Source organism: Hyperolius riggenbachi, chromosome 10 (genome assembly GCF_040937935.1).
Source record: "Hyperolius riggenbachi isolate aHypRig1 chromosome 10, aHypRig1.pri, whole genome shotgun sequence".
In the NCBI taxonomy this organism is placed as follows: Eukaryota; Metazoa; Chordata; class Amphibia; order Anura; family Hyperoliidae; genus Hyperolius; species Hyperolius riggenbachi.
This window is the reverse complement of record NC_090655.1, coordinates 250842959-250857496: the sequence shown is the minus strand read 5'-3', so window position 1 is coordinate 250857496 and position 14538 is coordinate 250842959. Positions and strand designations below refer to the sequence as shown.

Genomic DNA, 14538 nt, shown 5'->3' with positions numbered 1-14538 from the left:
CTTAAACTTGTGGTCTACCTCCACCAAATGCTCAAGTGCTTGTCCTTTACCTCCAATGTACCAGGGCATGCTGGGCCATTTCTAAGACAATTTCTGATATAGTAAACTTCTGATATAGTAAACCAATTCCCCTTGGATTTTACTATAAAGAGTTTATACTGTAAGGCTGACGAGGAAGGCCAAAGACACAGCTGATCACAGAACTTAAATGGGGGGTGGCGCGGGAACAATGTGATGGATCAATGGCAAACATTGTCTATTCTAACCAGTCAGTCACACAATTCGATATTTTTCCAGAAATACACACAGCTCAGGCCAGGCTGACTGTCTAGTACTGAGGGGACATCATTGCTCTCTCTCCTCCTTATAGTGTAATACTGTCTGCATAGTGATACCCCCCCCCCCCCCACCCCCTTCCTCCAGAGTGAGAAGACAGACAACAGATTCACAGGAGACCATTTCAATATATTTCACAATTGCAAAATGTAGCAACGTATCCTAGGCATCACATCTGTGCTTTCAGCCATGCAAATGGCTTATGATGTATCACCGTCCATGTCTTCAGGGCAACAAATAGAGTTTTCATATACATTTGTGCTCATTACACTTGTGTTCAGAAAGTCCTTGGTTTGTATCACAAATAAATATGTGGAAAACTAGGATCACCCACTGGTGGACTTACTACAGAGGTATGCAGGCTGAAGAAGAGAGTCTCACTTTCAATATTGAATATCAGAAAGGGTGCCGGACACCTCACTTCCTGTGTGTAGGAGACCTCACTTCCTGTGTGTAGGAGACCTCACTTCCTGTGTGTAGGAGACCTCACTTCCTGTGTGTAGGAGACCTCACTTCCTGCGTGTAGGATAGGCAGCTGGATTAGACAAGTCACAATAAACTAACCTCTGGTGTGAGAGAGTCCACATCTCCAACCATGGAAGAGGGCCAGACGTGCCACTATTCCGAGCCAGTGCCCCCCCTTCCTCACTGTCACCCATCAGTAGCTTTATAATCAGGTGTAAGGTTTCCTTGTGCTGCCCCATCACTAGTGGATAGAGGTCATCAGTGTTCGAGGGGTGACGGAGCTCCTCATCCCTTTATTAATAGTGCCTGTATGCTGACGAATGGAAGCTCTCAATGCTGGTCACATGGCTAGTGTTGGAATCCCCCATGTGACATATATGTGCCTGTGATAAACTCCCACAGGTTTCCCCAGGACACAGGCCTTCTCTATCCACCACTGGTTCTGGTAAAGAGACACTCCCTCTAGTGGTGACAGTGCGTAGGTGGAGATCTGATAACAGCAGTCCCAGCACATACGAGCAGCTAACCTGTGTGAACTTTCATGTGTCTGAGAAGGTTCCCCTTCTGCATGAAAGTTTTCCCACAATCTGAACATGAAAAGGGGCGCACGCCTGTGTGACTTTTGTAGTGTCTACGAAGGTTTCCCCGCTGCATGAAACTTTTCCCACACTCAGAACATGAATATGGCCGCTCACCCGTGTGACGTCTTTGGTGTATAACAAGGTCCCTCTTCTCAATGAAACCTTTTCCGCACTCTGAACACGAAAAGGGGCACTCTCCTGTGTGAATCCTCTGGTGCAAAAGGAGATTCCTCTTGTCAATGAAGCTTTTCCCACACTCTGAACATGAAAAGGGCCGCTCGCCTGTGTGAATTCTCAGGTGCCTAAGAAAGTTTACTTTCTGCATGAAGCCTTTCCCACACTCTGAACATGAAAAAGGATGTTTGCCTGTGTGACTTATCAGGTGTCTATGGAGGCTCCCTTTCTCAATGAATCGTTTCCCACACTGTGCACATGAAAAGGGCCGCTCGCCCGTGTGGCTTCTCTGGTGTCTGAGAAGGTCCCTCTTCTCGCTGAAACCTTTCCCACACTCTGAACAAGATAAGGGATGTTTTCCTGTGTGAATTCTCTGATGTGTTAGGAGGTTTCCTTTCTGCATGAAACTTTTCCCACAGATTGAACACGAAAAAAGAGCTTCCCCCGTGTGACTTCTCTCGTGTCTACGCAGGTTTCCCTTCTGTATGAAGCCTTTCCCACACTCAGAACATGAATATGGCCGCTCGCCCGTGTGGTGTCTCTGGTGTATAACAAGATCCCTCTTCTCAGAGAAACCTTTCCCACACTCGGAACATGAAAAGGGGCTCTTGTCTGTGTGACTTCTCTGGTGTTTCAGGAGTTCCCTCTTGTCAATGAAACTTTTCCAGCACTCTGAACATGAAAATGGACGCTCTCCTGAGTGAATTCTCTGATGTCTAACAAGGTTTACTTTCTGCATGAACCCTTTCCCACACACTAAACAAGAGAAAGGATACTTTCCTGTATGGCTTCTCTGGTGTCTACGTAGGCTTCCTTTCTCAATGAACCCTTTCCCACACTCTGAACATAAAAATGGCCGCTCCCCTGTGTGAATCCTCTGGTGCGTAAGCAGGTTTTTTTTCTGCATAAATCCTTTCCCACAAACTGAACACCAAAATGGATACTTTGCTGTGTGACATCTCTGGTGTATGACCAGATCCTGCTTCTCAATAAAACCTTTCCCACACTTGGAACATGAGAAAGGATGGCCAACTGCATGCACTTCCTGATGGGCAATAAGGAGCGACTCCTCCCTAAAACAGTTATCACATTCTGAACACGGGAAACTCTTATCTGCTCCACATCTATTAGCAATTATTTTACTGTCCTCAGGACTAAATGGATTTGTTATAGTATGTGATTGGTCAGAATGAGACGATTTATCAGGAGATTCCTCAGGATCACACGGGTCTGGTTTTATGTCCACATCATGATCGCTGTGATGTGTATTTCCAGCAGTGGGGTTTCCTCCTGGAGAACATTGTGTGACGCCATTATCTTCTGCATGGGCGATAAGACACCCCTCCGAGGGCCTCCCCGTACTCTGTCCATCTGTGGGAGAGATATATTTATTATAAGATAGATGCTAATATTTCTAATGAAAATATGTGAGCAGACTCCTTTTCAAGGTTGAAAAACAACTTGTTGCAAATAATAGAGCAATGAGTTAAAGTAAGCATCAGAGCTGCAATGCATCATGGTCTGAATCAGTAGACTCGGCCTATTGCAATGCATTATGGTCTGAATTAAAAGGCTCTGCCTATTGCAATGCATCATGGTCTGAATCAGAAGGTTTGGGCTATTGCAATGCATTATGGTCTGAATCAGAAGGCTCAGCCTACTGCAATGCATTATGGTCTGAAACAGATGACCTGGCCTACTACACTGCAGCTTTAGCCTATTGCAATGTATTAGGGTCTAAAACATAAGGCTCTGCCTACAGCAAGGTCAGAACTTAACCCAGGATTGAACATCATCCAAATCAGTAGCTTATACCCCATTTCCCACGGGAAATCTTTATCTTCCCTCAAAAAGATCATGGGGGGGGTCTGCCTGAGCACCTTGTTGCATTGTGGGAAATAATGGCTGTTTTCAACTGCCAAATAAGCAGTATCTCCCTCTGTACCTATAATATACTATATATTTTTTAGCCTATCACATGGTTAGTGGTGTGTTTTTAGACATTGGCAGTCACCGTCGTCCGTTTTTTTTTTCCTGTCTGCAAGCAGTAAAGATGATGACCTGCAGCACACGTGAACAAATTACACAGTGTGTATCAATCAATTCTTGATTTTCTATTTTTTTACTTCTCACTTAGCTCCAGTAATAACATTAATTGTCATACTTTTTTCCCCGTATTGCCGCTAGGGTTTACTTTCGGGGTAGGGCTTATATATGGAGCATGAGCTCCGGTAATAACATTAATTGTCATACTTTTTTCCCCGTATTGCCGCTAGGGTTTACTTTCGGGGTAGGGCTTATATATGGGGCATGTTAAACATTCCTGCTAGGGCTTACTTTTGGGGAATGTCTTAATTTTGGGAAAACACGGTGGGTCTCATTAGATTATTTCCTTACCTGAAACTGGTATTCCTAATTCACTGGTCCCCATCATGTCCCCCTCCTCCTCACACTGCCGGCCACTCGTCACATCTGCCTCCTCTTCTTCTGATTTCAGCTCATGTTTTATATCAGCCAGTTCTTCAGCCTAAACCCACAAAATAACAGGAGAAAGCATATTTAAAACATAAGAATTCATGTGGGTCTAGTAATCTGGTATATCTGATCAGGTATGCAAAAGGGATTTATGTGAGAGGCAAATTCTGTATGAGCATATGAACCAGCAAAAGGTACAGTATTAACAGCAACAAAAAGAAAAAAATAAACTAATCTCCTAGTGCTTGCACATTTTTGTTCCCAGGGACACAGCTTAACCACCCTGGCGTTCTGATTAAATCGCCAGGGTGGCTGCGGGAGGGTTTTTTTTAAATAAAAAAAAAACTATTTCATGCAGCCAACTGAAAGTTGGCTGCATGAAAGCCCACTAGAGGGCGCTCCGGAGGCGTTCTTCCGATCGCCTCCGGCGGCCAGAAGTAACATGGAAGGCCGCAATAAGCGGCCTTCCGTGTTTCGCTTACCTCGTCGCCATGGCGACGAGCGGAGTGACGTCATGGACGTCAGCCGACGTCCTGACGTCAGCCGCCTCCGATCCAGCCCTTAGCGCTGGCCGGAACTGTTTGTTCCGGCTACACTGGGCTCGGGCGGCTGGGGGGACCCTCTTTCGCCTCTGCACGCGGCGGATCGCCGCGCTGCAGCGGCGATCAGGCAGCACACGCGGCTGGCAAAGTGCCGGCTGCGTGTGCTGCTTTTTATTTCATTAAAATCGGCCCAGCAGGGCCTGAGCGGCAGCCTCTGGCGGTGTTGGACGAGCTGAGCTCGTCCAGACCGCTCAGCTGGTTAAAGTGGACCCAAATTAAAAATACAATACAAGATTTCAGAAATACAATCTATTTTCTAAATTATAATAATAAATGGCAGCCTTTTTTCAGCTGCATGATGACAAATATAAAATATTTTACATTTATTGGAGAAACCCCTCCCTTCCTTTCATATTGCTGGGACAGAATCCAGGCAAACTGGTGGAATAGCAGGTGTCTGGCACAGGAGGAATTGCTAATGGCTGCCACCTGTATAACCCTAGTTATGCAAAGAGGAGGGTGAAAAGCATGCACTGAAATGCTCATAGGCTTGAAGGAGTGTTTATTTATCTTTGTGTGTGTCAGAGTGGTGCAACTACATATTTTGAATTAATTTTTTTTTGGTTAGGGTCCGCTTTAAGTGACCTTCTAATTAGTCTACTAAAAGGTGGCTTTAAAGGACAACTGAATTGAGAGGGATATGAAAGCTGACATATTTATTTCCTTTTAAACAATGCACATTGCCTGGCTGTCCTGCTAATCCACTACCTCCAACACTTACAACCACAGACCCTGAACAAGCATACAGATCAGTTTCAGGTTTGTGATTCAGACCCCTGAACAAGCATACAAATCAGATGATTGACTGCATTTGCTGCATTCTTGTTTCAGGTTTGTGATTCAGACACTATTGATGCATGAAAGATCAGCAGGACAGCCAGGCAACTGGTATTGTTTAAAAGGAAATAATTATGGCAGCCTCTGTATTCTCCTCACTTTAGGTGTGCTTTAAGTCACATAAAGAAAGACTAATAGGAGAGACCAAATAAATTGGCTCAAAACTGAAGATATACGTTTGAACAAGGATCCCATATTTTTATGCTGGTTATGATGTTGATGGTATATAAATGCCTATTTCAGACTATAACAAATATTGTATCCAATCTGCTTCTACTGTATGTTAACGTTTGATTTAGGAATTTAAGATCTCCATCAGTCTGTGGTATGTGAGGGTTAAGTAAACAAAGGGTCTTTTCTATGTGTCATAAAGTAGCAGACATTCTTGCAAGAACCCTTCTGATGTCCTTTGTGTGGGGTGGGCACCGCTACATCCCACCGAAATCCACGACAGTGCACGACCTGGTTCGCAAGTCCAAAAGTCACAAGAAGAAGAAATGGTCCGCACTTGTCAGTGAAGATTTCCTTTATTAATGGACATATCCAAAAACATCCAGGGCCAACATCACGTAGCTGACATGTTTCGGACTAACCGTCCTTAATCATAGCTATCAAACAAGTGACCATCTAGACATATATGTAGAAATATGTGTGTGAAGTGCCCGCCCATGATCCCGCCCTGCCGGGGAGGAATCAATTTGGGCTTAAATGCAATATTAAAACACATATACAAAAATATACAGAGATAAAATTGCAAAAAATGCAAGATGACACAAGATAAAAACAAAGGACAGCGTTCTCAAATACTGACATATAAGGACTTAAAAAGTCAGAATAAAGATAAAAAGGAATTAAGTAATGGTGGCAAGATCCCATCTAGCATTTAAGCCATGTGGAGTTCTGGTATTTAGTTCGAAAATCCACATGGCTTCCCTTCGCAATAATCTTTTGTATAGATCTCCACCTCTATGCGATGGAGTGACTCTCTCGATACCACAAAAGGAAAAGCTAGTCATATCTCCCCCATGGATCTCTCGGAAGTGTCTTGCCACATTACTAATTTTTGAGGTGTGCCAGCCTGCACCCAGATAGTGTTCCGCTATCCTCTCTCTCAAGGGCCGAATAGTGCACCCCACATATTGCAGGGAGCATATCCCGCAAGTAATGAGGTACACAACATATTTAGTGCCGCAATTAATAAATTGTTTAATATTAAAGCTGCGGCCCGCTGAGAGAGAGACAGCAACCTTGGTTTTACTGTGTACTCGACAATATTTACAGGTCGAGATGCCACATTTATGGGAGCCAACAGTCGACAACCAATTCTTGACCGCTGGCCTGGAATTAAATAAGCTAGGGGACAAAACCTGTCCCAAAGTTGGGGCCCTTCTACTTGAGAACCTAATGCCATCTTTCAAAACTGGCATGAGACCGCCATCTGCCTGCAGGACTGGGAGATACCTGGTGATGATATCGATGACTTTCTTATATTCAGATGAATACATGGTCACAAAGGTAGGTCTAGGGGGTTCCAGTTGGCGGGGTTCTGGCGGATTTACAAGGTCCATTCTGGACCTCCTAGTTACCCTAGTTCTACCTCGCTTAACGCACCAACCTGGATACCCCCTTGCTTTGAGGCGAGCCTCTACCATATCCAGTTCTTGCTCTAATTCGCATGGGTCAGAGCAGTTGCGTTTAGCCCTTACGAACTCGCCCACAGGTATACCACATATGGTATGTCCAGGGTGGCAACTATCTGCCCTCAAAAGAGTGTTGCCACTACATGGTTTCCTATAGGTAGAGGTTACAATAATGCCCCGACTAGGATCGCCCCTCAGAGTGAGATCTAGATAACTAATGGATTCTTTGCTGGCAGAATGGGTGAACTGAAGGTTCTGGTTGTTACTGTCAAAGTAATCAACCAGAGATCCTACCCCTGAAGGGTCGCCACCCCAGATGAGTAGCAGGTCATCTATGTACCTCCCGTACCACACAACATCATCCAGCAGACGGCAGGCTCCTCCAAAAATATAGCACTCTTCCCACCACCCCATGTAGAGATTAGCAAGGGATGGTGAGAATTTAGCACCCATAGAGGCACCCCGCCTCTGGAGGAAGAACCTGCCGTCAAACATGAAATAGTTGTGGGCCAGGAGGTACTCAACGGCCATCAAGATGAACATACAGAGGTCAGCTGAGTAGTCTGAGTAGCGGGTAAGATGAAATTCCAATGCTTGTAGCGCCAAGTTATGGGGAATGCAGGAATACAAAGATTTAACATCTATGGTGATCCATGAATGCTTCTCTTGCCACTGAAATGCCTCCAAACTAGCTAACAAATGTTTGGTGTCTTTTACATAACCCGGTAACCGTTTGACTAAGGGCTGCAACAAGGAATCCACCCAACAACCCAGACGTTCCCCTAATGAACCGATGCCTGCCACTATAGGCCTTCCCTCCGGAGGGGAGCTCGACTTATGAATTTTAGGCAAGTGGTGAAAGATGGGCACAACAGGGGATTTTACCCCCAAATATTCCACCATCTTATGATCAAGAATGCCCATACTTTCACCACAAGACAAGAGGCTCAATAATTTTTGCTGGAAATCCATAGTGGGATCGGTCCTCAGGACCATATAAGTATCACTATCCCCCAGCTGTCTTAGAGCCTCATTTCTATACATGTCACTGTCGAGAACGACCACCGATCCCCCTTTATCCACGTTTCTGATGACAATTTTGTCATAATTGCGCAGACTCCTCAGGGCTAATCGCTCTGCGGCAGTGATGTTGGATGGACAGGCACCGTCCAAATTGTCGGCCAACTTAAGAAGATCTTTCTCCACCAGTTCCTGAAAGTTATCAACATGTAGTGTCCTCTCCATAATTGGATAAAAGTCCGGATTTTCTGTGCGGATCAATTTGGCATCATTCAGGGTCACTATACCCGTGCTATCAGATGACAAAGCGTCTAATGTCCACCTAGCACGGGTATCACTGAAGTCCCCAATATTGGGTATGTCAAAGGTCCGCAAAGAAGATCCGACCTGTGGAGTGTTAACTCCTTGGTCAAAATGTTTCTTTAATAAGAGTGACCTAACAAATTTATTTACATCCAGGAGAGTCTCAAAGACGTTTAAATGACAAGTAGGTGCAAATGACAAACCTTTAGAAAGGATTTTTATTTCTGCATCACTCAAAACATGTTTGGACAAATTGACAACATTGTTCAACAATTCACCATTATGGGAGGGTACAGTGTGCTTATTTCGGTTTCTTACACCTGCCCTCCGCGTTTTCCTCCTCGGCCGCCCCTCCTCTTCCTGTAATATCTGTGTCTCCTGTAGTAAGATGGCTGACCTGGCAAGTTTTTTGACTGTGTTGGCTGTTCCAAATGATCACCCCCAATTTGTGGTTGAGCCCCTGTCTGGGACCTACCTTTGTGACCATGTATTCATCTGAATATAAGAAAGTCATCGATATCATCACCAGGTATCTCCCAGTCCTGCAGGCAGATGGCGGTCTCATGCCAGTTTTGAAAGATGGCATTAGGTTCTCAAGTAGAAGGGCCCCAACTTTGGGACAGGTTTTGTCCCCTAGCTTATTTAATTCCAGGCCAGCGGTCAAGAATTGGTTGTCGACTGTTGGCTCCCATAAATGTGGCATCTCGACCTGTAAATATTGTCGAGTACACAGTAAAACCAAGGTTGCTGTCTCTCTCTCAGCGGGCCGCAGCTTTAATATTAAACAATTTATTAATTGCGGCACTAAATATGTTGTGTACCTCATTACTTGCGGGATATGCTCCCTGCAATATGTGGGGTGCACTATTCGGCCCTTGAGAGAGAGGATAGCGGAACACTATCTGGGTGCGGGCTGGCACACCTCAAAAATTAGTAATGTGGCAAGACACTTCCGAGAGATCCATGGGGGAGATATGACTAGCTTTTCCTTTTGTGGTATCGAGAGAGTCACTCCATCGCATAGAGGTGGAGATCTATACAAAAGATTATTGCGAAGGGAAGCCATGTGGATTTTCGAACTAAATACCAGAACTCCACATGGCTTAAATGCTAGATGGGATCTTGCCACCATTACTTAATTCCTTTTTATCTTTATTCTGACTTTTTAAGTCCTTATATGTCAGTATTTGAGAACGCTGTCCTTTGTTTTTATCTTGTGTCATCTTGCATTTTTTGCAATTTTATCTCTGTATATTTTTGTATATGTGTTTTAATATTGCATTTAAGCCCAAATTGATTCCTCCCCGGCAGGGCGGGATCATGGGCGGGCACTTCACACACATATTTCTACATATATGTCTAGATGGTCACTTGTTTGATAGCTATGATTAAGGACGGTTAGTCCGAAACATGTCAGCTACGTGATGTTGGCCCTGGATGTTTTTGGATATGTCCATTAATAAAGGAAATCTTCACTGACAAGTGCGGACCATTTCTTCTCCTTCTGATGTCCTGTTGTAATTAAGTCATCTGAATGACATATTTACATTTGCAAAACAATCTATGCACCTCCATCTGATGTTCAATGTATATACTGTAAACAGTCTGTTCTAATATTGTCAGACTACAGGAATAGAGTCTGAAGATGGCTTATTAGCTGAAAGCTTACGCTGTTTCTTTTAAGTTAGCCAATAAATAGTATGATCCTGATTCGAAAATGAATGAACCAAGAGCACATACAGTAGCACAATACATTCTCACATACTTTGGATTTAAATTTGAGCTATGGATCCTCTGCTCCACCTACCTGACAGTGGTGGAGGATGGTGGGTTCTTCCTTTGGGCAATCCTGGGAATAAATAGGACCTGTACATCTCTCCGGTGGGTTTCTGTTACTGGATCCATCTGTAGGAAACACACACTGACTGAATTACATTGTCTCTATGTGATTATCAGATGATGGGGGGATCTAGGTGGACCCTCCGTACTGCTCTCTCCTTTACAGGAAATGAAAGCCTCCTCTTACCTGGTGATGTGAGGAACGGCTGATTCTCCATCATGATGTTCTTGTAGAGGTCCTTGTGTCCTTCTATATACTGCCACTCCTCCATAGAAAAACAGACGGTGACATCCTGACACCTTATAGGAACCTGACACGCACAATGATACAGTCACCACCCAGACACGACCCTCATATAATGTCCCATAATTCCTAGCACTGCTCACCTCTCCTGTCAGCAGCTTTATCATCTTGTGGATGACCTCTATAATCTTCTTCACATTGCAACTCTCTGGTGTCACAGATTGTGGTGGACGGGTTGTGATGGGAATTGTTTCATGGATGTATCTTCTTGGCATCAGTAACTCTCCAGATGTCTCCTTCACTACTTTATGATTCTGCAAAGACATATAAAAAAAAAGATCACTGTGTAAGATTCCTAAGATTCATCTCCCCTCTTTGGTCAAGTTTTTTATTAATAGAGTTACGAGTGATGTCATGTGACCTCCCAGAATCCTCCTCACCTCTCCGGTCAGCAGGTAGATGATCTCCAGTGTGAGGTCTAATATCCTCTCGGTCATGTGATTACAGTCGTCCATCCTCAGTGATCTGGTCATGTGACCTAGGCGAGAAGTGCTTTGGTATAGATAATAAAATAAGAATGATCTGCCCTGCAGGATTGTCTGAACCATGTTAGGGTGGGGAAATATTATAGGAGCCACACACTGAGCATGAGGGAGGATGCTTACTGTTTCCTATCAGCAATCCTCACTAGTGAGATGAGATGCATCTGTTGCAGGAAGAGGCGTTGATATATTAGGCAAGGGGTCAGGTACTGGTTACAGGGAGAGCAGATCACTGTATGAAGGGAGAGTAGATCACTGCATGCAGGGAAAGCAAAGCACTGCATGCAGGGAGAGCAAAGCACTGCATGCAGGGAGAGCAAAGCACTGCATGCAGGGAGAGAAAAGCACTGCATACAGGGAGAGAAAAGTACTGCATGCAGGGAGAGAAAAGCACTGCATACAGGGAAAGAAAAGTACTGCATGCAGGGAGAGCAAAGCACTGCATAACAGAAAAGCAAATCACTGCATACAGGAAAAGTACTGCATGCAGGGAGAGCAAAGCACTGCACGCAGGGATAGCAAAGCACTGCACGCAGGAAGAGCAGATCATTGCATGCAAGAAGAGCAGATCACTGCATGCAGGAAGAGCAGATCACTGCATGCAGAGAAAGCAAAGCACCTAATGCAGGGAAAGCAAAGCACTGCATGCAGGGAAAGCAAAGCACTACATGCAGGGAAAGCAAAGCACTGCATACAGGGAAAGCAAAGCACTGCATCCAGGGAGAGCAAAGCATTGCATCCAGGGAGAGCAAAGCATTACATGCAGGGAGAGCAAGACATTGCATGCAGGAAGAGCAAATCACTGCATGCAGGGAGAGCAGATCACTGCATGCAGGGAGAGCAGATCACTGCATGCAGGGAGAGCAGATCACTGCATGCAGGGAGAGCAGATCACTGCATGCAGGGAGAGCAGATCACTGCTTACAGGAAGAGCAGATCACTGCTTACAGGAAGAGCAGATCACTGCTTACAGGAAGAGCAGATCACTGTTTACAGGAAGAGCAGATCACTGCTTATAGGAAGAGCAGATCACTGCTTATAGGAAGAGCAGATCACTGCATGCAGGGAGATTGAAGCACTGCATGCAGGAAAAGCAAAACACTGCATGCAGGAAAAGCAAAACACTGCATGCAGTGAGAGCAAAGCATTACATGCAGGAAGAGCAAATTATTGCATAAAAGGGCGTAATGATTACTATAATGAAAAGAGGAATATGGTTAGCTATGCAGCTGTACCCAGCCTCTCCCTTTTCTGTGTGCAGTGACAAGACAGCTGCTTTGTGTGCTCAGTACTATCCTAGAGCAAGCATTAAAAGTGGGCTGCACCTACTGAGAGCAGGCAGGGTGAGGAGGAGTACTGATAATCAATAAGATGCAAATAAATTCCAATTCAAGCAAATGAATTGTTTATGCAACTTAACCTGCGTAAGCACAACTGCGCCTGCACAGCAGTACGGAGCCGCTCTGGCATGGGCAGCTCTGGCTCACTGCACATGCTCTGCAGTACTTGTGCAGGTGCAGTACGGCCACACTTGTGCCTGAAGAGGAACGTGGCGCAATGTTCCTACCAACAACCCCTTGTTAGGAATCCTTAGGGGCTCAGTGCTCAGCAACGGGGGACCGGAGTACACTGTGGGAAGCCTCTATAGGATCCAGAAGCTTCCCTCTTCTTAGGCAAGTATTTATTTTTTTACTTGAGGGTTGCCTCTGGTACACTTAATAAGGAACTTATCCAATGACAGCTGCTTTTGAGGATTTCACAGAAATGTGACATTGTACAGTGGCTACACTCGGATTAAAGGAAAACTGTAATGACAGGGATATAGAGGCTGCCATATTTATTTCCTTTTTTAAAACGGGATTGCCACCATTTCCAAAATTTCAACAGCAACTTTTTCTGCTGTTATGGTTTGGAGTTATCACACATCTTAGGAGCACTGGCCCTTTAACTGCCATTGCCAAACAGTTGCATGCTGGGGGTTCTTTTTACTTATAATATATTCCTCCTCTTCCCTTTAGTTCCCCCTCCTTCTAATGACATAAGATAGTGCACTTCCTAGTATAGACCTCAGTGGGAGTGTCTGAAGACTCTGGGAGGAGGGTGTGTAACGAATATAAAATTAGCAAAAGGAGAAAAAGTGAGGGAGGAAATGATGTCAGGAGGTCAAAGGTAACAAAGATAGAAACTGTCTAGAATAGGATTCTCTGCTTTTCCTTTATAAAATTCACAGGAATCATAATATGGACAGCGAAATACATCTGTTATGTAAGTAGACCTAGTATTTATCTACTTATATATGTGTCTTTTTTTTCTAGGTTAGCATGGGTGTTACTTGTTCTTTAAAGAGAACCCAAAGTGGAATATTTAAATCTTAATAGGACCCAGAGGAATGTCATGTGCACAATCTGTTTGGCATTGACCTTGCAGCCTATCAAGAATCTAAGAATTCAATATTCTGCCTCGGGTTCTTTTTAAGCAATACCAGTTGCCTGGCTATCCTGCTGATCCTCTGCCTCTAATACTTTCAGCCATAGACCCTGAACAAGCATGCAGCAGATCAGGTGTTTCTGACATTATTGTCAGATCTGACAAGATTAGCTGCATGCTTGTTTCTTGAGTTATTCAGACACTGCTGCAGCCAAATAGATCAGTAGGACTGCCAGGCAACTGGTATTGTTTAAAAGGAAATAAATATGACAGCCTCCATATCCCTCTCACTTTAGTTGTCCTTTAAGTACATAACATGCAAACACACTTACTTTCAGCATGATTTCGGGCAACAAAAGGAATTTCTGTACATTGCTTTACCTCCAGTACCACTGCAGGGACCCTCCTTTGTGATCAGGGCAGAGATTTGTTTAACTCACAGATTAATAAGATATTGCTTATATAAATAATTAGATGATGCCCCTCTATGTGTAGCAGAGGTTGCTTGTGTTGGGGGAGTGGCACAGGGGGTAAACTGAAGGATAAATATATAGAATAAAATAAGTATATGGAATGATAACTCATTACCTCCTCTCCTGCCAGTCTCAGTAATGTCTCCTCTCCACTTCCTGCCACTTCTATGACCGCTTCCTCTCTTTAGGCCCCGCCCCTTTCTCTCTGTACACATCTTTGATCCGAATCTTTGAATCATTTTACTAGGGAAGCATTCGGTGAGGAGGAGGTATGAAAGGACTAGCAAGACAGGACTTTCCCTGCAGTGGACAGAGAAGGAGAGGGGGGTGGACAGACAGAGAAGGGGAGATGGTGGACAGAGAAGGGCAGGGAGTGGACAGAAAAGGGAGGAGGTGGACAAAGAGGGGAGAGTAGAAATGTTTTTGACACACATTACCCACATGTTGCAATAATATGCTTTAAATATACTTCACCTATATGTTCATCTGTATACTTTAAATGCAAACGTCGCACAGTGAAAGAAAGCATTCCCACCCCAATGTGTCCTTTTCTCACCTAGAACACTCATCATAAATTTAG

The 14538-nt window shown here is 44.4% G+C and overlaps 1 protein-coding gene across 1 annotated transcript; it reads right to left on the bottom strand.

The window, feature by feature from the left end:
* Positions 1 to 458: 458 nt before the first annotated feature.
* Positions 459 to 14138, bottom strand: LOC137535267 (zinc finger protein 271-like). Its single transcript, XM_068257085.1, has 7 exons — positions 14074 to 14138; positions 10957 to 11054; positions 10660 to 10830; positions 10460 to 10583; positions 10241 to 10338; positions 3954 to 4083; positions 459 to 2927 (listed from the first exon to the last, which is right to left on the bottom strand). Exons 2-7 carry the CDS (start codon positions 11047 to 11049, stop codon positions 1324 to 1326), a joined length of 2220 nt encoding a protein of 739 aa, XP_068113186.1. The 5' UTR covers positions 11050 to 11054; positions 14074 to 14138; the 3' UTR covers positions 459 to 1323.
* Positions 14139 to 14538: the final 400 nt, after the last annotated feature.

Coding starts and splice junctions, on each gene's coding strand:
- LOC137535267 (XM_068257085.1), bottom strand. CDS start 11,049: ATGACCAGATCACTGAGGATGGACGACTGTAATCACATGACCGAGAGG. Junction 10,339..10,459: donor GCCGTTCCTCACATCACCAG/GTAAGAGGAGGC, acceptor TGTTTCCTACAG/ATGGATCCAGTAACAGAAAC. Junction 2,928..3,953: donor ATTAGGAATACCAGTTTCAG/GTAAGGAAATAA, acceptor TCTCTCCCACAG/ATGGACAGAGTACGGGGAGG.